This window comes from Colletes latitarsis, chromosome 13 (genome assembly GCF_051014445.1).
Source record: "Colletes latitarsis isolate SP2378_abdomen chromosome 13, iyColLati1, whole genome shotgun sequence".
Taxonomy (NCBI): domain Eukaryota; kingdom Metazoa; phylum Arthropoda; class Insecta; order Hymenoptera; family Colletidae; genus Colletes; species Colletes latitarsis.
The window spans coordinates 11,051,685-11,078,251 of NC_135146.1; the positions used below are offsets into that span (position 1 = coordinate 11,051,685).

Consider the following 26,567-nt stretch of genomic DNA (forward strand, 5'->3'; position numbering starts at 1 on the left):
TAAATCAAGGTTAATTAATCAATTTTGTCGAACTATTATATTTGATGGATAAAACAAGATATAAAAGTTTGAATTTTAGTTATTCAGTATTATTTAGAAAAACTGGATAAAAATAGGAATTTTCTCGTTATTTTGTTTGTAATATAGTAAAATTCTATTTCCATGAATCTCATAAACAGTGAATTTAATAAAAGTTTATCAATTATTCTCATCATTTTTAATTTTTCGTTCGTATGAGTTCTTGTTCGGATAAGTGAATTCAATCATGACAGTAATCCGGGTTTGAGACTAAACTTCTATAAATCAAGCTTATTTAATCAATTTTGTCAAATTTTTATAGCTATTATATTTAGTATTATTTAAGGGAATTGGATAGAAATAAATAAGTAACGGACTCGTAATTTTTGTGCATTTATTTTATTGTACTTTTACGGTAAGAGCAAAATTGGAGCAGACAAAATATCATTTATATAAAACGCAGCGTCAAAATGTGATACGTTATTAATATATTGACTTTAGTCACAAGTATCAACAGCATGAGACATTACACAATCTCATGAACTTCTTATTTACTTATTTATAAGCTCCTGTCACTTGTTCCATTTTATTAAATATACTTTTTAATATATTATGTGATACGTGACTATATGTTTAAACACAAGATATTATAAAAAAGAATAATTTAAAAACCAGTGTTTCTGAATGTAGCATACTTATATATTTAATTTAAGAATTCTTTATATCAGAAAATGAATTTCAACTTTTAATTACGAAACGAATTCATAATGGTCATTAATTAGTCAGATTTTTATTCTCGTGTGATCAAATTGGTATCAACGATGAGTGAAGAATGATGGCCAAATTTGAACGTAAATCGTCATTGGTAAAAGAAAATATTTGTCGTTTACAAATAAATAATTAATGTTTCTCGATTCGATACATGAAACCCAGATCTTCGCGTAATACCTAAACGACGTTATCATTCTATTACTTCGTTCTGTGCTTGCTTGGCCGAGATAGCTCTCCTTCTAAGCAAACTGTACACGAATTCGATACTCCATGTGACAAAAGTGATGCTTATCATGAACGTCATCACGTGTACGCAAACAGTATAACTCTGGCTGGCGTCTCTGATATATCCTGATAAGGAGTGAAAAAATAATGGCTAATTTCAATGAAATATCTACTTCCACCACGTTCACTGTCCGTGACCCGTATATGGGTCGTCCCGCCGTGCTATTAGATACGCCGCCGCGGGACCGGACAGTGAACGCGTTCCCGTCGATAAATTAAACTTTGAACGCACCAATTAAGGGGCTCAGCGTCACGACGAACAAACCCTTGGACACCATGAATATTCCAAAGGCGCTGGGCAGCTTTTTCAAGGAACAACATTCGGATACGCTGAGATTCAAGTTCACCAAAGTGGCGCCGCGCAGGAATCCTATCACCACGAAAGTCACTATCAAAAGCACGCCTTTCGATTGCTCCGCCATAACTGGAAAAGGACGAAAATTAAGAAGCCCATTAGTCGACGAACCTGTTTACCTTGGAATGTAAATAAATAGATATACCGACTGGATCGTCCGATTCCAACCAGCAGGCAGAATATCCAGAAGATGGACCTCTTCTTGAAACCGAATCTGTCGAAGATGGTTGGGAGTAGAAGGCGGGCAAGAATGTCGGTGAATGCGGTTATTGACAAACAAGAGGCAACTTCCACGTTGGACAATCCTATCGACGGTCAAGTTCCTTCGAGGTGTCTACCGAAATCCTAAACAATGCTGCACAGTGGAACGAAACCCGAAAAAACGCGATAAACGATTGGCAAATCGATGGCGATTCGTTTAATCTATTTTTGCGTAGTTCCCTTTTTATACCAGACGATAAACTATTTTTTTAAAGTTCAATTCTATACAGGGTGTTCGACCACACCTGGGGGAGGTTTTTATGGGGGATTTTAGGGACCAAAATAAGACGAAAATCAAGAATTTAAATTTCTTAACTGAGGTTTCGTTAAAAAGTTATTAACGTTTAAAGTTGCGCCTGTAATTAATTTTTTTCTAGAAAGTGGGTAGGATTTCGGGGGTATGTTTATTCATCAAAAATTATTGTAATTGACTCCTGCAACTAAAAATAATTTTTTTAAGATGATTTGAAATTTTCCAATTTCGACGAAAAATTTCTGCAAACACTGGAATTTTTTTCTCGAAACTGATTAGGATTTCGAGGGTATGTGTATTGACGAAAAATGATTGTAATTGACTCTTGCAACTAAAAATAATTTTTTTAAGATGATTTGAAATTTTTCAATTTCGACGAAAAATTTCTGCACATAGTGGAATTTTTTTCTCGAAATTGATTAAGATTTCGAGGGTATGTGTATTGACGAAAAATGATTGTAATTGATTACTGTAACTGAAAATAATTTTTTTAGAATGATTTGAAATTTTTTAATTTTGTCGAGTTTGTCCATTTATCTGAATTTTTTTCTCGAAAATGCATAGATTTCGGGGGTATGTTTATTCATCAAAAATGATTGTAATTGACTCCTGTAACTAAAAATAATTTTTTTAAGATGATTTGAAATTTTCCAATTTCGACGAAAAATTTCTGCACATAGTGGAATTTTTTTCTCGAAATTGATTAGGATTTCGAGGGTATGTGTATTGACGAAAAATGATTGTAATTGACTCCTGCAACTAAAAATAATTTTTTTAGAATGATTTGAAATTTTCCAATTTTGACGAAAAATTTCTGCAAATACTGGAATTTTTTTCTCGTAATTGATTAGGATTTCGAGGGTATGTGTATTGACGAAAAATGATTGTAATTGATTACTGTAACTAAAAATAATTTTTTTAGAATGATTTGAAATTTTTTAATTTTGTAGAGAAATTTCTCCATCTGAATTTTTTTCTCGAAAATGTGTAGGATTTGGGGGATATGTTTATTCATAAAAAATTATTGTAATTGACTCCTGCAACTAAAAATAATTTTTTTAAGATGATTTGAAATTTTCCAATTTTGACAAAAAATTTCTGCACATACTGGAATTTTTTTCTCGAAAATGCGTAGGAATTCGAGGGTATGTCTATTGACCAAAAATGATTGTAATTGACCCCCCTAGATGAAAATAATTTTTTCAGAACAATTTGAAATTTTTTTTTTTCGCCGAAAAATATCAGTAGCTACCTCCTATCGATTTTTCTTAAAAATTCATTTTCCATTTTTAGTAATTTTGTTTGACTTCCCACAGAAATGTTTTCTAATACTTTTTTGTAGGTACCCATGAGCTCTACTTGAGAAAAAAGTTTCATTGAAATATATTCACAATTGTAGGAATTATGGTTGTTTGAAAATTGGACCATTTTTAGGGGGTTTTTTGCATTTTACGGGGTCAAGGAACAACTTTTCCAATATTTTTAGAATTTCTACATATTCTAGACTAAAATACGCGTTGATTGCTTTTTTAAACATTGAAATCCTTCAATCCGTTCAGGAGTTATGATATTTTAAAGATTTGCATGAAATTTCAAGGTACTATTTTGGGTCAGGGTCATTGTAGTTTCGTTTAGTAATTTTTTTCTCAAAATCGCGTAGGATTTCGGGGGTACATCTATCCACCAAAAATGACTATAATGGACCCCTACACCCGAAAATAATTTTTTTAGAACGATTTGAATTTTTTTTTTTTCGCCAAAAAATATCAGTAGCTACCCCCTGTCGATTTTTCTTAAAAATTCGTTTTTCATTTTTAGTAATTTTGTTTGACGCCCTACAGAAAAGTTGTCTAATACTTTTTTGTAGGTGCCCATGAGCTCTACTTCAGAAAAAAGTTTCATTGAAATATATTCACAATTGTAGGAATTATGGTTGTTTGAAAATTGGACCATTTTTATGAGGTTTTTCTCATTTTGCGGGGTCAAGGACCAACTTTTCGAATATTTTTGCGATTGGTACATATTCTCCACCAAAATACGCGTAGTTTGCTTTTTTAAACATTAAAATCGTCCAATCCGTTCAAAAGTTATGACATTTTAAACATTTGCATGAAATTTCAGGGAGGCATTTCTGACCAGAAATTATATTTTCGGTAAGGAATTTTTTTCTCGAAACTGATTAGGATTTCGTGGGTATGTCTGTTGACCAAAAATACTTGCAATTGACCCCTGCAACTAAAAATAATTTTTCCAAGGCGATTTGAAATTTTTTTTTTTCCATTGAAAAATTTCTCACCTTCTCGAATTTTTTTCTCGAAACTGGGTAAGATTTCGAGGGTAGGTCTATTCACCAAAAATGCTCGCAATTAACCCCCGCAACCGAAAATAATTTTTCCAAGACGATTTGAAATTGTTGGATTTAATTGTTAATAACTTTTTAACGAAGCCTCCATCAAGAAATTGATATCCTTGATTTTCGTCTTATTTTGGCCTCTAGAATCCCCCATTAAAATTTTTCCCAGCGTTGGCCGTACACCCTGTATATTATTTTTATCAGATTTTTATTTCTTTCATAATCAATTTAAAAAAATAAAAGACAAACAATTCTTTGTAACGTGTGTATTATTTCTATTTCTATCAGATTTTTAATCCTCTCGTAATGAATTTCAAAGGATTACGAAATTTTCAAAACGAGTAAATAAATGATTCATTATTATCTTCAGTAGTGAATTTACAAATGAAGTCAAACAAAATAACACAAACCCAAATGAAAAATTATCCTACACTTAATACTTGAAAAGAAACTGCACAAAAATATACCATGAAATTATCGAACTAAAATAATATTTAGAAGAAAATAATCGACTTTTTCTGACCATTTATCGCGCTTTTTCAGGTTTCGCTCCACTGTGTGCCGTAGCGAGGATGATAAATTATAAAAATAGAGTTCCTCTTGCGTTGATAGCCTCGTAAACAGCAAGAATCTTTGGAAAATTACCGAATATCTAAATCTAACATTTAACCATTAATATCACTCGATATTTTTCAATAGTTTTACCCTCGTATTTAGCAAGAAGTTCATTTTATTTTTCAGTTGTCATCCTTTCGCTACAGTACCGATTTCGAAGCTTCCTAAAACTGTTACTTACCTATGCTAGACAAGAAAAACGGAGTCATCAGTTTGAAATTGGACTCAGCCACGTAATACAGACTCAGACCGATGATGACGTTCAAGTAGACGCCATCTTTGAGGAGATCCAAATCAAAAGTTTTTTTAATCTTCTCGACGAATGGCTCGTCTTTCTCTTTTTCCTCGGTTTCGTCATCCTCGCTCGTTGCGTCGATCGTGGCGGCCTTGCTACTGTTTTTCAGATTTATTTCCGCGCCATTGTTATTCGCGTGCAACAGAGTGTCTCCTTCAGGTACCTTATTCATTTCTGTAAGCTAAAACCAAGCTTTCTCAGCAATTTAAAATTTCCATTACGCGTAATATTACCTTTCTAACGTGTTTCCCTTTTTTATTTTCCAGCGGTCGCAGTAAACAAGCGCCGACAGTCGAGTGCAGGGCCCATGCTCCGACGATCATCGTTGCTCCTCGAAAGCCATAAGCAGCCAACAGAAGATGTATAAACTATAAACAAAAGTTACTTCGAAAATTAAAAATTTCCAAAACAAATATTCTATATTTTCTATCTGACTTTTTGATAATAGATCAAAGTGTACTATTGAACTCGATAGATCGTTCGAACGACGATATTACGGAATAATCGAATCACGTGAACGTGAGAGCGGCTGGTAACGGTTGGGCTAGCTATAAACAAAAGTTACTTCGAAAATTAAAAATTTCCAAAATAAACATTCTATATTCTCTATCTGACTTTTTGAGAATAGATCAAAGTGTACTATTGAACTCGATAGATCGTTCGAACGACGATATTACGGAATAATCGAATCACGTAAACGTGAGAGCGGCTGGTAACGGTTGGGCTAGCGAAGTCACGTACGCGTGACAGCGGCCGTCAAGGGGTTAAAATATAAAATGACGTGGAAAAATCGTTCGCCATACTTGTGGTACCAGCATCATGGCTAAAGTTGTTCCAGCCATTGAAAAACCGACAGCTTGGCCTCGTTTTTTATCGAAGAACGTGTTCAACGCTACGAAGGACGATGCGATCGCTAATCCGGTTCCTAAGCCTATAAGGGAATTAAAAGGATATTAAGTGTGTGAGAAAGGTATTATGAATTATTATTTTATTATATTTTATTATGTTTTAATTTTATTGTTATTTCGTACCTCCTAAAATACTGTACGTGCAAATTATGTGGAACATGCTGTTGGCTCTGGATGTAAGTATCAGTCCTGTGCAACTTAGAAGAGATCCGAAGAAAGCCACTTGTCTGTAGGAGTATTTTTTTAATAGTGGGCCTATTAAGAGACCTAAATTAAAAAGAAAATTCAGTAAATGTATTTTAATGAGATAGAATTGTATTTAAAATTTTGTTGAATTTAATGAGGCTCATTTTCATATTTATTAACACTAGAATTAATGGCAATTGTAGTGTATTTATGAAAAAAACTACGATAAATATTGAAAAATCCCAGTCTAGTGAATTTTGTATAAATTTTATTAGAAACTGGGAATTATTTTGACTGTTTTGGTAGTTCAGTGAGCCTATTAAGAGACCTAAATTAGAAGAAAATTCAGTAAATGTATTTTAATGAGATAGAATTGTATTTAAAATTTTGTTGAATTTAATGTGGCTCATTTTCATATTTATTAACACTAGAACTAACGGCAATTGTAGTGTATTTATGAAAAAAACTACGATAAATATTGAAAAATCCCAGTCTATTGAATTTTGTATAAATTTGATTAGAAACTGGGAATTATTTTGACTGTTTTGGTAGTTCAGTGAGCCTATTGAGAGACCTAAATTAAAAGAAAATTCAGTAAATGTATTTTAATGAGATAGAATTGTATTTAAAATTTTGTTGAATTTAATGTGGCTCATTTTCATATTTATTAACACTAGAACTATCGACAATTATAGTGTATTTATAAGAAAAATTACGATAAATATTGAAAAATCCAGTCTAGTGAATTTTGTATAAATTTGATAAAAAACAAAATTATTTTGATTGCTTTGATAGTTCAGTGGCCCTATTAAAAGATCTGAATTAAAAGAAAATATTTGGGTAAAGAGGTGAGATAATTACAGTAATGTATTTTAATGAGATAGAATTGTATTTAAAATTTTGTTGAATTTAATGTGGCTCACTTTCATGTTTATTAACACTAAATTTTGAGAAATGCAGTTGAGTGAATTTTGTATAAATTTTATTAGAAACTGGGAATTATTTTGACTGTTTTGACCTAAATTAAAAGAAAATATTTGGGTAAAGAGATGAAATGATTTCAGTGAATGTATTTTAATGAGGAAGAATTGTATTTGAAATTTTGTTGAATTTAATGTGGCTCACTTTCATGTTTATTAACACTAAATTTTGAAAAATTCAGTCGAGTGAATTTTGTATAAATTTTATTAGAAACTGGGAATTATTTTGACTGTTTTGACCTAAATTAAAAGAAAATATTTGGGTAAAGAGGTGAAATGATTTCAGTGAATGTATTTTAATGAGGAAGAATTGTATATGAAATTTTGTTGAATTTAATGTGGCTCACTTTCATGTTTATTAACACTAAATTTTGAGAAATGCAGTTGAGTGAATTTTGTATAAATTTTATTAGAAACTGGGAATTATTTTGACTGTTTTGACCTAAATTAAAAGAAAATATTTGGGTAAAGAGGTTAAATGATTTCAGTAATGTATTTTAATGAGGTAGAAATGTAGTTGAAATTTTGTTGAATTTAATGTGGCTCACTTTCATGTTTATTAACAATAGATTTATCGACAATTAGTGTATTTATACAAAAAATTACGATAAATATTGAAAAATCCAGACGAGTGAATTTTGTATAAATTTGATTAGAAACTGGGATTTATTTTGACTGTTTTGGTAGTTCAATGGGCCTATTAAGAGACCTAAATTAAAAGAAAATATTTGGGTAAAGAGATGAAATAATTTCAGTGAATGTATTTTAATGAGACAGAATTGTTGAATTTAATGTGGCTCACTTCAATGTTTATTAACATTAAATTTTGAAAAATCCAGTCTAGTGAAGTTTGTACAAATTTGATTAGAAACTGGGACTCATTTTGGCTGCTTTGATAGTTCAATGATCCTATTAAGAGACCTAAATTAAAAGAAAATATTTGGGTAAAGTGATGAAATAATTTCAGTGAATGTATTTTAATGAGGAAGAATTGGATTTGAAATTTTGTTGAAATTTATGTGGTTCACTTTCATGTTTATTAACACTAGAACTAACGAGTATTATAGTGTATTTATAAAAAAAATTACGATAAATATTGAAAAATCGAGTCGAGTGAATTTTGTATAAATTTTATTAGAAACTGGGAGTCATTTTGACTACTTTGATAGTTCAGTGGTTCTATTAAGAGATCTAAATTAAAAGGAAACAATATTTAGGTAAAGAAATCAAATGATTTCAGTGAATGTATTTTAATGAGGATTGTATTTGAAATTTTGTTGCATTTAATGTGGCTTACTTTCATGTTTATTAACACTAAATTTTGAAAAATCCAGTCGAGTGAATTTTGTACAAATATTATTAGAAACTGGGACTCATTTTGGCTGCTTTGATAGTTCAATGATCCTATTAAGAGACCTAAATTAAAAGAAAACAATATTTGGGTAAAGAGATGAAATAATTTCAGTAATGTATTTTAATGAGATAGAATTGTATTTGAAATTTTGTTGAATTTAATGTGAGTCACTTTCATATTTATTAACAATAGATTTACCGACTATTATAGTGTATTTATAAAAAAAACTACGATTCGAAAAATCCAGTCGAGTGAATTTTGTATTATTAGGAATTTCGACTAATTTTGACTGTTTTGGTAGTTCCAGTGTTAAATATATAATTTTAATACCTGAAAAATTGACGATAGAATCGAGGATGCTCATAATTAGCGACGTTCCAGTGGAGTCGACGTCAAGCTCCTCCAAAGGATCGTGAAAGAGAAGACCGAACGAAGGATCCAGAGATCTTAAAGAAAGCTGTGGTAAAAAAATATAAAATAATCGTCGTGTCTAACGATTCTTCGTTTCTTTACCTAGTTCTGTTTAATATTTATTCAAATGTGGACGTATGTTATTTCAAATGTATTAGCGAGCAAACAAGAACACATAAAGTATGTGTAATCACGTGGAGAAATCTGGGTTCATAGACCAGGAAAAAATTAAATACAAAAAAAGAGATTATAACAAGTTAGGGAACTGGCGTTTCCTAAGAATTTTTCATTAATTTTTCCAAATTTATTCATCACCTATTTTCATTCTACAATTTTTATTTAATTAATCACGCTATTAGGTTAGGATTTTCAATCAAATATTAACGCAAACAATTCAAACATAATTACATTCTGTAATGTTGCAAAGACATGGAAAATTATTTTTTGTAATTGTATATTCAACAATTTGAGAAAGCAAAGACGTGTATAATATACAAGAAATAGTAGAGAGAGATTAGATTTATTTATTTATGATAATAGAAGCTATAAAAGTAATGTAATATTGTTATTTTATTTACTTCTTTCATTAAGAAAAGATATAATAAAATAAATCTATAAAAGAGATGACAGACGATCTAGGAAGAAACAGAAAACTCAGAAAAATTCTTTCATTTCAGTCTGAAAATTACGAATCAATAAAACGAAATTAATTTAAAAAATATTGAATTCTCACCGTGATTAGGCTGCTAAGAACTAATAATAAATCTATAAAAAAAGATAACAAACAATCTAGGAAGAAACAGAACACTCAGAAAAATTCTTTCATTTCTGAAAATTACAAATCAATAAAACGAAATTAATTTTAAAAAAATTAATTCTCACCGTGATTAGGCTGCTAAGAACTATTAATAAATCAATAAAAGAGATGACAGACGATCTGGGACGAAACAGAAAACTCAGAAAAATTCTTTCATTTCAGTCTGAAAATTACGAATCAATAAAACGAAATTAATTTAAAAAAAAAATGAATTCTCACCGTGATTAGAATGCTAAGAACTAATAATAAATCTATAAAAAAAGATAACAAACAATCTAGGAAGAAACAGAAAACTCAGAAAAATTCTTTCATTTCAGTCTGAAAATTATGAATCAATAAGACGAAATTAATTTAAAAAATATTGAATTCTCACCGTGATTAGGCTGCTAAGAACTAATAATAAATCTATAAAAAAGATAACAAACAATCTAGGAAGAAACAGAAAACTCAGAAAAATTCTTTCATTTCTGAAAATTACAAATCAATAAGACGAAATTAATTAAAAAAAATTGAATTCTCACCGTGATTAGGCTGCTAAAAACTAATAATAAATCTACAAAAGAAATAACAAACAATCTAGGAAGAACCAGAAAACTCAGAAAAATTCTTTCACTTCAGTCTGAAAATTATGAATCAATAAAACGAAATCAATTTAAAAAAAATTGAATTCTCACCGTGATTAGGATGCAAAAAACTAATAATAAATCCATAAAAGAAATAACAGGGACGAAACAGAAAACTCAGAAAAAATCTTTCATTTCTGTCTGAAAATTACAAATCAATAAGAGGAAATTAATTTAAAAAAAATTGAATTCTCACCGTGATTAGGCTGCTAAGAACTAATAATAAATATATAAAAGAGACGATCTGGGACGAAACAGAAAACTCAGAAAAATTCTTTCACTTTAGTCTGAAAATTATGAATCAATAAAACGAAATCAATTTAAAAAAAATTGAATTCTCACCGTCATTAGGCTGCAAAAAACTAATAATAAATCCATAAAAGAGATAACAGGGACGAAACAGAAAATTCAGAAAAAATCTTTCATTTCTGTCTGAAAATTACAAATCAATAAGACGAAATTAATGTTTAAAAAAATGAATTCTCACCGTGATTAGAATGCTAAGAACTAATAATAAATCTATAAAAAAAGATAACAAACAATCTAGGAAGAAACAGACAACTCAGAAAAATTCTTTTATTTCAGTCTGAAAATTATGAATCAATAAGACGAAATTAATTTAAAAAAAATTGAATTCTCACCATAATTAGGCTGCTAAGAACTAATAATAAATCTATAAAAAAGATAACAAACAATCTAGGAAGAAACAGAAAACTCAAAAAAATTCTTTCATTTTTGTCTGAAAATTACAAATCAATAAGACAAAATTAATTTAAAAAAAAATTGAATTCTCACCGTGATTAGGCTGCTAAGAACTAATAATAAATCTATAAAAGAGACGATCTTGGACGAAACAGAAAACTCAGAAAAATTCTTTCATTTCTGAAAATTACAAATCAATAAAACGAAATCAATTTAAAAAAAATGAATTCTCACCGTGATTAGGCTGCTAAGAACTAATAATAAATCTATAAATGAAATAACAGACGATTTAGGAAGAAACAGAAAACTCAGAAGAATTCTTTCATTTCTGTCTGAAAATTACGAATCAATAAGACGAAATTAATTTAAAAAAAATGAATTCTCACCGTGATTAGGCTGCTAAGAACTAATAATAAATCTATAAATGAAATAACAGACGATTTAGGAAGAAACAGAAAACTCAGAAAAATTCTTTCATTTTTGAAAATTACGAATCAATAAAACGAAATTAATTTTAAAAAAATTGAATTCTCACCATAATTAGACTGCTAAGAACTAATAATAAATCTATAAAAGAGATGACAGACGATCTAGGAAGAAACAGAAAACTCAGAAAAATTCTTTCATTTCTGAAAATTACAAATCAATAAAACGAAATCAATTTTTAAAAAATTGAATTCTCACCTTGATTAGGCTGCTAAGAACTAATAATAAATCTACAAAAGAGATAACAGGGACGAAACAGAAAACTCAGAAAAATTCTTTCATTTCTGAAAATTACAAATCAATAAGACGAAATTAATTTGAAAAAAAAAAATGAATTCTCACCGTGATTAGGCTGCTAAGAACTAATAATAAATCTATAAAAAAGATAACAAACAATCTAGGAAGAAAGAGAAATCTCAGAAAAATTCTCTCATTTCAGTCTGAAAATTACAAATCAATAAGACGAAATTAATTTTGAAATATAATTTCTCACCGTGAATAGTTTGCTAGTAAATAATAATAAATCTATAAAAGAAATAACAGATGATCTAGGAAGAAACAGAAAAAGAGAATCTTCCATTTGTCTGAAATACAAATTTTTTTCTTTGTCTTACAAATCAATAAGACGAAATTAATTTAAAAAAAATTGAATTCTCACCGTGATTAGGCTGCTGCCAAGGCAAACGAACCACCCCCAACCGCCATCAGGTGCCTTCTTCTTGGAGTGGACGACGTTCACCATGTTCGTTCCGTCATACAAACGTGTTTAAACAATAATTCGCCAAGTATCGTCGAGATCCTTAAAGTACAATCTCACGCGAAATGTAGCTTAATTACTGTCACTTGATTCACTGTTTAACGATTCGATAGGTAATCCAGATAGACTGGTTCCGGAGTTTCCCTCACTTCTTGCTTCAGTTGTGACTAGTCACTGTCACTCAACAGCAAATTGATTCGTCCTTCGTTCGCCCCTCTTTGTTCCGTCGATCCATGGAAAAATATTAGTAAGTCTATTTATGGGTTTTGCGACGCCAAAAGTATTTTCTCCTCGCGTTCGACGACAATAATTAAATAAAATTCGGAGTGTTTTCAGGCCGGACGACGTTCCTGGGCGTCTTCAAGAATGCAACTCTCTGAACATCGTGGCGACCTGGGGAGAAAAAATTCCTAATTGCTTCTTCGCACAGAATTTTTTGAATTAAATCTGCTTATCTACCGATCGAGTCGAAAACGATGTTTTATTTATGGCCACAAGTGTTTCGAACGAAACTCCAATTTGGGCTGTTATCTTCGATATTTATTCAGACACTACTCGATTCGAAATATGTCCTATTTGCTTTCCAGTTTTCTAAATTAATTAGACTTACAGTATTTTACTCACTGTGTCTGATAGTGTCCTTGAAGAGGAATGTAGAACGATGGTTGAATTTGTAGAGCACATTTTCCTGAAATATGTGTTAAATTAGTGTTCGAACATTTCTAGTAAATGGCTGTAATAAATTAAAGTTAATTAGAGTCATTATGTATTGTGAATAACATATCGTACTTAATATTAAACACATGGTTTTTGCATTGCAGTAACAATGACTTATCTACTTGCATGAGAAAGTAGCGAACAAGATCAGAGCCTGTTGCCCTCTGGTTCAAATATTCTGATTCGCGTGAAAACAACAAACGCGTTCCCAGTTTGTTATTATGTTACGTGTAGATATCTACTATTTATAACAATATAAATTGCACGGGAATCTAGCTTATTCGCGGTAACGTTTCCAAACTGGTAAAAGAAAATTTTAATCTCGATGCTCGACCATTTTTCTGTTTTCTTGGCGAAACAACAAGAAATTTCCCATTATAATTAATTTGAAATTAGTGAGGTTGGCGTTAATATTAATGTAAATGATGAGAACATACTACATTGTTAAACAATCCTCAACAAAGTCACATATGGATTAATCTGCGTTAGAAGTTTCGTTTTTTATATCTTATTATATATAAAGATAAGATAAAGTATATATAAAATGATCGTAACTTTATATGACTCGATATATCGTTACATTTATTATATTTTCTAACTTCTTGCAAAGACTATGCAAAAATTGAATTTAATTTCAATAGTCTATGAAATTAAATGATTTACTTTCGCGTCCCATTTTGAGATAAGTTGTTTAGAATTTTAAATTAAGAAGCGATCTTTGTTCGTGCAGACATATTTAAATAATTTAAACGTAAACAGTTCGTCAGATCAAAGCAAGTTTGGCATGCATTATTCATTGCAATTTTTTTTTATTCTAAAATCCATGCATACGTACGCTTAGAAGTAAAATGCAAATTATATTATTAATAACAAGTGCAATCGTCCAGTGGCGTCGATAACAAACTGAGTTTATCCGAGACATGCTTTCTACTGTTAATTGTTTTATCGTGGACACTCGTCTCTGATTTACATACGCCAAAACATTATTTAAAGGATTGCAATCAGACTGATGTTTCATGTAATTGCACAAATATTATTATTTGTGGCTAGTAAAATTTTTATATGAGAATGATAGGTTCAAAAAACTGAATGAAACATCCAGAAGAATGCTAAGAATTTTTATTATTTATTAACGGGAATAAACGCTTTAGTATACAGGGTGTTCTTTTTTAAATATGCTGGAAATATCTATTTCATGTTACGAGAAAAATATGGTTTTCAGAATATTAAATGAATTTTTATTTCATATTAGAAGTAGAATATTTTTCCTAATATACAGATAATATTTACTTCATATTATGAAAAATATATTTTTTCCCCATTAGAAAATGAATTTTTATGCAATATTAGAAATAGAATATTTTTTTCTAATATACAGATAATATTTATTTCATATTATGAAAATAATATTTTTTTCTTATTATAAAATGAATCTTTATGTAATATTAGAAATAGAATATCTTTTCAAAGTGTGCAGATAATATTTATTTCAAATTATGAAAAAAATATTTTTTCTGATAAAACGAATCTTTATTTAATATTAGAAATAGAATGTTCCCCTGGGGGAAATTTTAATAGGGGATTCTAGAGGCCAAAATAAGACGAAAATCAAGAATGCCAATTTGTTGATGGAGGCTTCGTTAAAAAGTTATTAACATTTAAAGTTCCGATCGTACTGAATTTTTTTCAAGGAACTGGGTAAGATTTCGAGGGTAGGTCTATTCACCAAAAATTATTATAATTGACCCCCACAACCGAAAATAATTTTTTCAGAACGATTTGAAATTTTTTTTTTTCCGTCTAAAAATTTCACACATTCTCGAATTTTTTTCTAGGAAATGAGTAGGATTTCGGGGATATCACCCTTCACCAAAAATTATTATAATTGACCCCCACAACCGAAAATAATTTTTCCAGAACGATTTGAAATTTTTTTTTTTCCGTCTAAAAATTTCACACATTCTCGAATTTTTTTCTCGAAAGTGATTAGGATTTCGAGGGTATGTGTATTGACCAAAAATTATTATAATTGACCCTCGCAGCTGAAAATAATTTTTCCAGAACGATTTGAAATTGTTTTTTTCCGCCAAAAAATATCAGCAGTACCCCTTGTCGATTTTTCTTAAAAATTCGTTTTTCATTTTTAATAATTTCGTTTGACGCTTTACAGAAAAGTTGTCTCATACTTTTTTGTAGATACCCATGGGATCTACTTTAGAAAAAAGTTTCATTGAAATATATTCACTATTGTAGGAGTTATGGTCGTTTGAAAATTGGACCGTTTTTATGGGGTTTTTCTAACTTTACGGGATTAACGAATAAATTTTCCAATATTTTTAGAATTTCTACATATTCTAGACTAAAATATGCGTTGATTGCTTTTTTAAACATTAAAATCGTCCAATCCGTGGAGGAATTATGGCGTTTTATAGATTTGCATGAAATTTCAAGGTTTTATTTTGGGTCAGGCATTGTAGTTTCGTTTAGTAATTTTTTTCTCGAAATCGTGTAGGATTTCGAGGGTACATTTATCCACCAAAAATGATTATAATCGACCTCTACACCCAAAAATAATTTTTTCAGAACGATTTGAAATTTTTTTTTTCCGTCTAAAAATTTCACACATTCTCGAATTTTTTTCTCGAAAGTGATTAGGATTTCGAGGGTATGTGTATTGACCAAAAATTATTATAATTGACTCTCGCAGCTGAAAATAATTTTTTTAGAACAATTTGAAATTGTTTTTTTGCGCTGAAAATTATCAACAGTACACCCCTTCTCGATTTTTCTTAAAAATTTGTTTTTCATTTTTAATAATTTTGTTTAACATGCTACGAAAATATTGTTTAATACTATTTTGTAGATACCCATGGGCTCTACTCCAGAAAAAAGTTTCATTCAAATATATTCCCTATTGTAGAAGTTATGGCTGTTTGAAAATTGGATCATTTTTATGTGGTTTTTCTCATTTTACTGGGTCAAAAAACAACTTTTTCGTTATTGTTAGAATTTCTAGATATTCTACACCAAAATACGCGTTGTTTGCCTTTTCAAACATTAAAATCGTCCAATCCGTCGAGAAGTTATGGCGTTTTAAAGATATGCATGAATCTTCTGAAATTATATTTTCGTTAAGGAATTTTTTTCTCGAAAGTGGGTAGGATTTCGGGGGTATGTCTAATAACCAAAAATGATTGAAATTGACCCCCCTAGCTAGAAATAATTTTCCCAGACGATTTGAAATTTTTCAATTTAATTATTAATAACATTTTAACGAAGCCTCCATCAACAAATTGATATCCTTAATTTTCGTCCTATTTTGGCCTCTAAAATCCCCCATTAAAATTTTTCCCAGGGTTGGCCGAACACCCCGTATAATCGAACACTATCGCTCACAAAATTTAAACAAAAACAAATTAATTTACAATACTAATATTTAATAGAATATTTAAGGAAAATTTTAGTTACTAATAAAACTCTATCAGGCGTTTATATATGAAAAAAATTCAAAAATTAAAGAAATTTTCGTGGAATGAACCTTACCGAAATTCGTCCAAAGTCCCCCGACGATCTATGGATCGGATCCAGAGGCGACAGGGCCGGTGAAAGGGTAGGAAAATGGTCGAAGTCCGTCTCGAATCGATAAAGGCACTCGACTGTGCTTAAACACAGCCTCGGTCAGTCGATGTTTCGCTATCGATATCGCGGTTATCGGTCTATTTTAAAAATGTCGTCGGAATACGCGTTTATAATCGCAGGTCGACGTCCCTTCGCAAACCTAGTTCTCTTTTATTACTTTTTTTTTCCTTAGTTTCGCACGATAATGTTATTTGTCACTGGCGGCTCGCGGTCGAAAAGCAAACTGACCGATCGCGCGCGCGTCATAAATCGAAATGACGACGCCAGCCATCGCGCGCATCCTTTTTCCGCGACTGGTCGCTCCGCGAAGGAACGCCCGAGCGAGAAAGAAATCGCGAAATGGAGACGCGCGAGAGATTAACAATATCTCGTCACTGATTTCACCGCAATCGTCATTGTCGCGCGCTGAGAGCGGACACGACCGATTTCTCACGGCTTTTTCGAGCGCGGTTCCCTTTTTACGCCCCGAAAAAGGTGGTCGATTTTATTATGCCCAGTGCCGGGAACGAGACCCACCGCCCCCCTCGCGACCATTCGTCGAACGCGGCGCGTATGTGTGACAGTGAACACGTGATCGCGGTAAAATCGGTTCTCCCAGTGTGATATACTTATTATGCGTCCCGTATTTACGTACGAGTGCACTCTATTTTCATTCTTCATTTTTTAACGCTTGAATCTTCCATGAAATTTTAGTCTCTGAAGGTTCCAATCTGAATTGAAAGTCTTGGTTGATGTTTGTTATTGATGATCTAGTTTCGTTGTGGAAACATTTTTGTAATCCTTGTGTGGGCGACGTGGTTTTATGAAAATTTCATTTCAGATATTTAGTATTTAAATTGGATTAAAATTTGGCTTAGTGCAGGTTTATTAATATTTATTTATTTAGTTTTGTAGTGGAAAAACATTCTCTTTTCATTCTTTATATTTTAACACCTCGACTGCAATGGAGAAAATATTTTAACAAATTTGTATCTTAGAAAATTGCAAACTGAATTAAAATTTATTAATATTGATTTATTTAGTTTTGTAGTGGAAAAATCCTGTCACAGATATATGTGTGATTCTACGAAATTTTAATTTTAAACAATTGCAAAGTAAATTAGAATTTGTCCTAGTACTTATTTTTGCCTTAGTAAACGTTTATTAATAATGATTTATTTAGTTTTGTAGTGGAAAAATTGTGTAAACCTTGTATGGGTGACGTGATTTTATGAAACTTTCATTTCAGATATTTAGTATTTAAATTGGATTAAAATTTGTTAATATTTATTTATTTTGTTTCATTGTGGAAAAATTTTGTAACCCTTGTGTGGGTGACGTGATTTTATGAAAATTTTATTTCAGATATTTACTATTTAAATTGGATTAAAATTTGGCTTTGTGCAGGTTTATTAATATTTATTTATTTAGTTTCATTGTGGAAACATTTTTGTAACCCTTGTATGGGTGACGTGATTTTATGAAAATTTCATTTCAGATATTTACTATTTAAATTGGGTTAAAATTTGGCTTAGTGCAGGTTTATTAATATTTATTTATTTAGTCTTCTAGTGGAAAAACATTCTCTTTTTATTCTTTATATTTTAACACCTCGACTGCAATGGAGAAAATATTTTAACAAATTTTAATCTTAGAAAATTGCAAACTAAATTAAAATTTTTTCTTGTTATGGATTTATTAATATTTATTTAGGTTTGTAGTGGAAAAATCCTCACACAGATATATGTGTGATTCTACGAAATTTTAATTTTAGACAATTGGAAACTAAATTAGAATTTGTCCTAGTACTTATTTTTGCCTTAGTAAACGTTTATTAATAATGATTTATTTAGTTTTGTAGTGGAAAAATTGTGTAAACCTTGTATGGGTGACGTGGTTTTATGAAACTTTCGTTTCAGATATTTAGTATTTAAATTGGATTAAAATTTGGCTTAGTGCAGGTTTATTAATATTTATTTATTTAGTTTTGTAGTGGAAAAACATTCTCTTTTCATTCTTTATATTTTAACACCTCGACTGCAATGGAGAAAATATTTTAACAAATTTGTATCTTAGAAAATTGCAAACTGAATTAAAATTTATTAATATTGATTTATTTAGTTTTGTAGTGGAAAAATCCTGTCACAGATATATGTGTGATTCTACGAAATTTTAATTTTAAACAATTGCAAAGTAAATTAGAATTTGTCCTAGTACTTATTTTTGCCTTAGTAAAAGTTTATTAATAATGATTTATTTAGTTTTGTAGTGGAAAAATTGTGTAAACCTTGTATGGGTGACGTGATTTTATGAAACTTTCATTTCAGATATTTAGTATTTAAATTGGGTTAAAATTTGTTAATATTTATTTATTTAGTTTCATTGTAGAAAAATTCTGTAACCCTTGTGTGGGTGACGTGATTTTATGAAAATTTCATTTCAGATATTTACTATTTAAATTGGATTAAAATTTGGCTTAGTATAAATTTATTAATATTTATTTATTTAATTTCATTGTGGAAGAATTCTGTCACACATGTATGGGTGATGTAGTTTTACTAAATTTTAATCTTAGAAAATTGCAAACTGAATTGAAATTTGTTTTAGTAAAAATTTATTAATATTGATTTATTTAGTTTTGTAGTGGAAAAACATTCTCTTTTCATTCTTTATATTTTAACACCTAAACTACCATGAAGAAAATATTTTACTAAATTTTAATCTTAGAAAAATGCAAACTTAATTAAAATTTATCTTAGTAAAAATTTATTGATATTGATTTATTTAGTTTTTTAGTGAAATAACATTCTCTTTTCTATTTTCACACCTCGATTGCAATGGAGAAAATATTTTAACAAATTTTTATTTTAGAAAATTGCAAACTGAATTGAAATTTGTCTCAGTAAAAATTTATTAATATTGATTTATTTAGTTTTGTAATGGAAAAATCCTGTCACATATATATATGTGATTCTACGAAATTTTAATTTTAGATAATTGCAAACTAAATTAAAATTTTTCCTAGTACTTATTTTTGTTTCATTACAAATTTATTAATATTGGTTTCTTGAATTTTACAATGGAAAAACATTCTCTTTTCATTCTTTGTATTTTAACAACTGTCACGGACTAGATATTTTACCAAATTTGAATCTTAGAAAATTGCAAACTGAATTGAAATTTATCTTAGTAAAAATTTATTAATATTGATTTATTTAGTTTTCTAGTGAAATAACATTCTCTTTTCATTCTTTATATTTTAACACCTAAACTACCATGGAGAAAATATTTTACTAAATTTTAATCTTAGAAAATTGCAAACTGAATTGAAATTTGTCTCAGTAAAAATTTATTAATATTGATTTATTTAGTTTCATAGTAGAAAAATCCTGTCACACATATATACGTGATTCTACGAAATTTTAATTTTAGACAATTGCAAACTAAATTAGAATTTGTCCTAGTACTTATTTTTGTTTCATTACAAATTTATTAATATTGGTTTCTTGAATTTTACAATGGAAAAACATTCTCTTTTCATTCTTTGTATTTTAACAACTGCCACGGACTAGATATTTTACCAAATTTTAATCTTAGAAAATTGCAAACTGAATTGAAATTTATCTTTGTAAAAATTTATTAATATTGATTTATTTAGTTTTCTAGTGAAATAACATTCTCTTCTCATTCTTTATATTTTAACACCTCCACTGCAATGGAGAAAATATTTTAACAAATTTTTATTTTAGAAAATTGCAAACTGAATTGAAATTTGTCTCAGTAAAAATTTATTAATATTGATTTATTTAGTTTTGTAATGGAAAAATCCTGTCACACATATATACGTGATTCTACGAAATTTTAATTTTAGACAATTGCAAACTAAATTAGAATTTGTCCTAGTACTTATTTTTGTTTTATTACAAATTTATTAATATTGATTTCTTTAATTTTACAATGGAAAAACATTTTCTTTTCATTTTTTGTATTTTAACAACTGCCACGAACTAGATATTTTACCAAATTTGAATCTTAGAAAATTGCAAACTGAATTGAAATTTATCTTAGTAAAAATTTATTAATATTGATTTATTTAGTTTTCTAGTGAAATAACATTCTCTTTTCATTCTTTATATTTTAACACCTCCACTGCAATGGAGAAAATATTTTAACAAATTTTTATTTTAGAAAATTGCAAACTGAATTGAAATTTGTCTCAGTAAAAATTTATTAATATTGATTTATTTAGTTTTGTAATGGAAAAATCCTGTCACACATATATACGTGATTCTACGAAATTTTAATTTTAGACAATAGCAAACTAAATTAGAATTTGTCCTAGTACTTATTTTTGTTTTATTACAAATTTATTAATATTGATTTCATTAATTTTACAGTGGAAAAACATTCTCTTTTCATTCTCTAGAGAATGAATATATAATAAAGATATTTTATTAAATTTTAATCTTAGAAAATTGCAAACTGAATGAAAATTTGTCTCAGTAAAAATTTGTTAATATTTATTTATTTACATAGTTTCATAGTGATGATTCTACGAAATTTTAATTTTAGTCAATTCCAAACTAAATTAAAATTTATCCTAGTACTTATTTTTGTTTTATTACAAATTTATTAATATTGATTTCCTTAATTTTACAATGGAAAAACATTCTCTTTCCATTCTTTACAGAATGAATATATAATAGGGAAAGATATTTTACTAAATTTTAATCTTAGAAGATTGCAAACTGAATGAAAATTTGTCTCAGTAAAAATTTATTAATATTTACTTATTTACATAGTTTCATAGTGATGATTCTACGAAATTTTAATTTTAGACAATTCCAAACTAAATTAAAATTTGTCCTAGTACTTATTTTTGTTTTATTACAAATTTATTAATATTTATTTCCTCAATTTTACAGTAGAAAAACATTCTCTTTTCATTCTTTAGAGAATGAATATATAATAGAGAAAGATATTTTACTAAATTTTTATCTTAGAAGATTGCAAACTGAATTAAAATTTGTCTCAGTAAAAATTTGTTAATATTTATTTATTTACATAGTTTCATAGTGATGATTCTACGAAATTTTAATTTTAGACAATTCCAAACTAAATTAAAATTTGTCCTAGTACTTATTTTTGTTTTATTACAAATTTATTAATATTGATTTCCTTAATTTTACAGTGGAAAAACATTCTCTTTTCATTCTATAGAGAATGAATATATAATAGAGAAAGATATTTTACTAAATTTTTATCTTAGAAGATTGCAAACTGAATGAAAATTTGTCTCAGTAAAAATTTGTTAATATTTATTTATTTACATAGTTTCATAGTGATGATTCTACGAAATTTTAATTTTAGACAATTCCAAACTAAATTAAAATTTGTCCTAGTACTTATTTTTATTTTATTACAAATTTATTAATATTGATTTCCTTAATTTTACAGTAGAAAAACATTCTCTTTTCATTCTTTATATTTAAACAACTGCTACGAACAAAATATTCTACCACATTTTAATCTTAGAAGATTACAAACTGAATTAAAGGTCTCAGTAAAAATTTATTAATATTCATTTATTTTCATAGTGAAAAATTAAACATCTATTACTAACCACGTAACTGCCCCGATAATAGAGTTAGTATAATTTTTGGCGGGAATTTCGAACCGAGTCTCTCCATCTCTAATTATTTACACAATTATTAGTATAATTTTTATTCAGTTTGCCTTTCGAAATATCATTCGTTCGAGCATTGGTGAATTTGTGTTTCCTGAAAAAGCAGTATTCCGAAAAACGCGTGTACACAATTTATTAACAAAGTTTCGAATGGCAAAATGTATCTGCTGTTGGGTCGTCGATGTTACGAGCAGAGCTAATCCGTTCATTGTTTATTTCAATAGTAAATGAATGTCACATGGATTAATTAACACATCACGGGGAATATTTTTTGCTAATGGCTTAAATTACTTGCGGTGTAAACTAGCTGCGGTTTGACAGCGAATTTATTTTTACGCCGTAAACGTGCTCGACAATCAGTGTTTCCACGCTCATTTAAGTAATATTCACCGTGAAATAAAGTGATACAATTTAAAGGCGTAAATAAAAACAGAAGAATAAATAGAAATATTGAGAAACGCTTCGACGCGTTTTAAACGAGCGTAGAAAGGCTGTAAGTTGTTGTTGAAAAGGTCTTGAGTAACAATTGGTATCGTTTAATATGAGCAAATAGAGAAACGTGCGTAAACATATAGATTGTTTAATAATTTCAGTAAGAAATTAATGTTTCCCGTAAAGAAGATCTATCACGTGGTCGAGTCTATATGTATTGTATTTTATCACGTTGAAACGTGATAAACGTATTCGGAACGCGTAAATTGTATTGCTAAAAGCGTCGAGAAATACAGTTTTATTGGCAGCGTACGAAACATGGAAAATTATTGGATTTACAGATACACGTTGTATTTTATCGTAAACAAACAGGGAATTAACGTTTAAACTCGTACTAATTTTTCAAAGTATTTCACTTACGAATTGAGACCTCAAAGTGGCCATTTTTATCCCGTGAAAAGTCTAAAATTCGATTCAAATCTGAACTTATTCGAAGCTGTAAATTTTTTTTTATAAATTCAGAATAATCAGAACGCGTTATTTAATTATTGGAACATATTAGTAGTTTTTCTGATTTTTGTTTAATTAGGAAATATTTCAAAATTAGATAACATAGACAATTAATAATAAATTAGTAAGACTATCTAAGAAATTCTAAAATTTATATTTTTGGTAAATAAATGTGTAGATTAAATAGTAGAAATAATATTGAATATTTTATAGCAACTGAAATGTTGAAATATAAATCTATAGTATTGTTTTCGTTATTTGGCTCTGATTCTTTGACAATAATAATGTGTGATATGTGTACGCCTCGTAGTCTGCAACCGGGCTTCTAGAATGAGTTTCGTAATGCATGATTCAGGGGCAGTATGGCGGCAATAAACATGTATGTACAGTACTCGACAAAATTATTACACTTCGCGTGAAAAAATGTACATTTTAATATGTAACATATCTATAAAATGATAAATTTAAAAAATATCGTTCTAGTAGTCTTTAGATATTTCTAATCTTCTAATATATTTATTTTGAATACTATAAGAATAATAATTTTAATTAAATATTCATGATATATTCATAGTATGAACTAAAGTAACTTTATTTAAATGTGACAGTTTAAAAAACAAAAATGTTCATTTTAATATTTATCCCTAATAATATGTAACATATCTATAAAACGATAAATTTAAAAAATATCGTTTTAGTAATCTTTAGATATTTCTAATTTTCTAATATATTTATTTTGAATACTACAAGAATAATAATTTTAATTAAATATTCATGATATATTCATAGTATGAACTAAAGTAACTTTATTTAAATGTGACAGTTTGCATATTTTTATATTTTGAACGTTTAAAAAACAAAAATGTTCATTTTAATATTTATCCCTAATAATATGTAACATATTTATAAAATAAAAAATTTTAAAAATGTTGTTCCTACAATCTTTAGATATTTTTCATTTTCTAATATATTTATTTTGAATACTACAAGAATAAGAATTTTAATTAAATATTACAGTATGAACTAAAGTTTAAATGTGACACTTTACATATTTTTATATTTTGAACGTTCAAAAAACAAAAATGTTCATTTTAATATTCATCCCTTAAAATATATAACATATCTATAAAACAATAAATTTAAAAAATATTGCACCAACAATCTTTAGATATTTCTAATTTTCTAATATATTTATTTTGAATACTACAAGAATAATTATTTTAATTACATATTACAGTAAAAATTAAAATAACTTTAAATTTTAAATATGACACTTTGCAAATTTTTATATTTTGAACGTTTAAAAAACAAAAATGTTCATTTTAATATACAGGGTGTTCGGCCAACCCTGGGAAAAATTTTAATGAGAGATTCTAGAGGCCAAAATAAGATGAAAATCAAGAATACCAATTTGTTGATGGAGACTTCGTTAAAAAGTTATTAACATTTAAAGTTCCGATCATACTGAATTTTTTTCTCGAAAGTGGGTAGGATTTCGGGGGTATGTCTATTGACCAAAAATGATTATAATTGACCCCTGCAACTGAAAATAATTTTTCCAGAACGATTTGAAATTTTTTAATTTTATTGAAAAATTTCACACGTTTTCGAATTTTTTTCTCGAAAGTGGGTAGGATTTCGGGGGTATGTCTATTGAGCAAAAATGATTGCAATTGACCCTCGAAACTAAAAATAATTTTTTTAGAATGATTTCAAATTTTTTTTTTCGTCGAAAAATTTCAGCAGCTACCCCCTGTCGATTTTTCTTAAAAATTCGTTTTTGATTTTTAGTAATTTTATTTGACGCCCTACAGAAAAGTTGTGTAATGCTTTTTTGTAGGTACTCATAAGCTCTAGTTCAGGAAAAAGTTTCATTGAAATATATTCACTATTGTAGGAGTTATGGCTGTTTGAAAATTTAACCATTTTTATCAGGTTTTTCTCAGTTTACAGGGTCAAGGATCAACTTTTCGAATATTTTTGCAATTTCTACATATTCTTCATCTAAATACGCGTCGTTTGCGTTTTTGAAAATTAAAATCGTCCAATCCGTTCAGAAGTTATGACATTTTAAAGATTCGCATGAAATTTTCGAGCAATATTTCTGGCCATAAATTACCTTTTCGATTAGGAATTTTTTTCTCGAAAATGCGTAGGATTTCGGGGATATGTTTCTTCACCAAAAATGATTGTAATTGATCCTCCTAGCTAAAAATATTTTTTTTAGAACGATTTGAAATTTTTTATTTTCGACAAAAAATATCAGCAGCTACCCCCTGTCGATTTTTCTTAAAAATTCGTTTTTGATTTCTAGTAATTTTATTTGACGCCCTATAGAAAAGTTGTCTAATACTTTTTCGTAGATACCCAAGAGCTCTACTTCAGAAAAAAGTTTCATTGAAATATATTCACTATTGTAAGAGTTACGGCTGGTTTAAAATTGGACCATTTTTATTAGGTTTTTCTCAGTTTACGGGGTCAACGAATAAATTTTTCAGTATTTTTAGAATTTCTACGTATTCCTTACTAAAATATGCGTCGTTTGCTTTTTTGAAAATGGAATTCCTTCAATCCGTTCAGAAGTTATGACATTTTAAAGATTCGCATGAAATTTCAGGGTTGCATTTCTGGCCTCACATTAGATTTTCGGTAAAGAATTTTTTTCTCGAAAATGCGTAGGATTTCAGGGGTATATGTAATGACCAAAAATGATTACAATCGACTCTTGCAACCGAAAATAATTTTTCTAAAACGCTTTGAAAAATTTTTTTTCTGCCAAAAAATTTAAAAATTTAATTTTTTTTCTCGAAAGTGGGTAGGATTTCAGGAATATATCTATTCACCAAAAATGCTTATAATTGACCCCTGCAACCAAAAATAATTTTTCCAGAACGATTTGAAATTTCCAAATTTAATTGTTAATAACTTTTAGAAGCCTCCATCAACAAATTGATATTCTAGAATCCCCCATTAAAATTTTTCCCAGGCCTGACCGAACACCCTGTATATCCCTTATAATAACACAAATCTACAAAACAATAAATTTAAAAAACATTGCACCAACAATCCTTATTTCTAATTTTCTAATATATTTATTTTGAATACTACAAGAATAATAATTTTAATTAAACATTCTTGATATAATCATAGCAAGATAAAAATAACTTTGTTTAA

General features: G+C 28.6%; 1 protein-coding gene across 5 annotated transcripts; it reads right to left on the minus strand.

Annotated features, from left to right (window-relative positions):
• Positions 1-464: 464 nt before the first annotated feature.
• LOC143349455 (monocarboxylate transporter 12-like) lies at positions 465-16,930 on the minus strand. 5 transcript variants are annotated; one of them, XM_076780731.1, is made up of 11 exons: positions 16,691-16,930; positions 13,055-13,118; positions 12,332-12,823; positions 8,965-9,091; positions 6,238-6,381; positions 6,010-6,137; positions 5,440-5,574; positions 5,093-5,387; positions 1,575-1,643; positions 1,307-1,498; positions 465-1,140 (listed from the first exon to the last, which is right to left on the minus strand). In XM_076780731.1, exons 3-11 carry the CDS (start codon positions 12,413-12,415, stop codon positions 980-982), a joined length of 1,335 nt encoding a protein of 444 aa, XP_076636846.1. In that variant the 5' UTR covers positions 12,416-12,823; positions 13,055-13,118; positions 16,691-16,930; the 3' UTR covers positions 465-979. The 5 variants fall into 5 exon arrangements, with proteins under 5 accessions (XP_076636846.1, XP_076636845.1, XP_076636843.1 ...); XM_076780730.1 differs by having other exon boundaries at positions 1,575-1,734; XM_076780728.1 differs by having other exon boundaries at positions 466-1,140; positions 1,579-1,734.
• Positions 16,931-26,567: the final 9,637 nt, after the last annotated feature.

Bases quoted from the DNA above. Each gene is read 5' to 3' on its own strand.
- LOC143349455 (XM_076780728.1), bottom strand. From the start codon at position 12,415: ATGGTGAACGTCGTCCACTCCAAGAAGAAGGCACCTGATGGCGGTTGG. The intron at 9,092-12,331 runs GTGAGAATTCAA...TTTTTACCACAG, and splicing joins TTGGCAGCAGCCTAATCACG to CTTTCTTTAAGATCTCTGGA. The intron at 6,382-8,964 runs GTATTAAAATTA...TTTTTAATTTAG, and splicing joins TTCTATCGTCAATTTTTCAG to GTCTCTTAATAGGCCCACTA.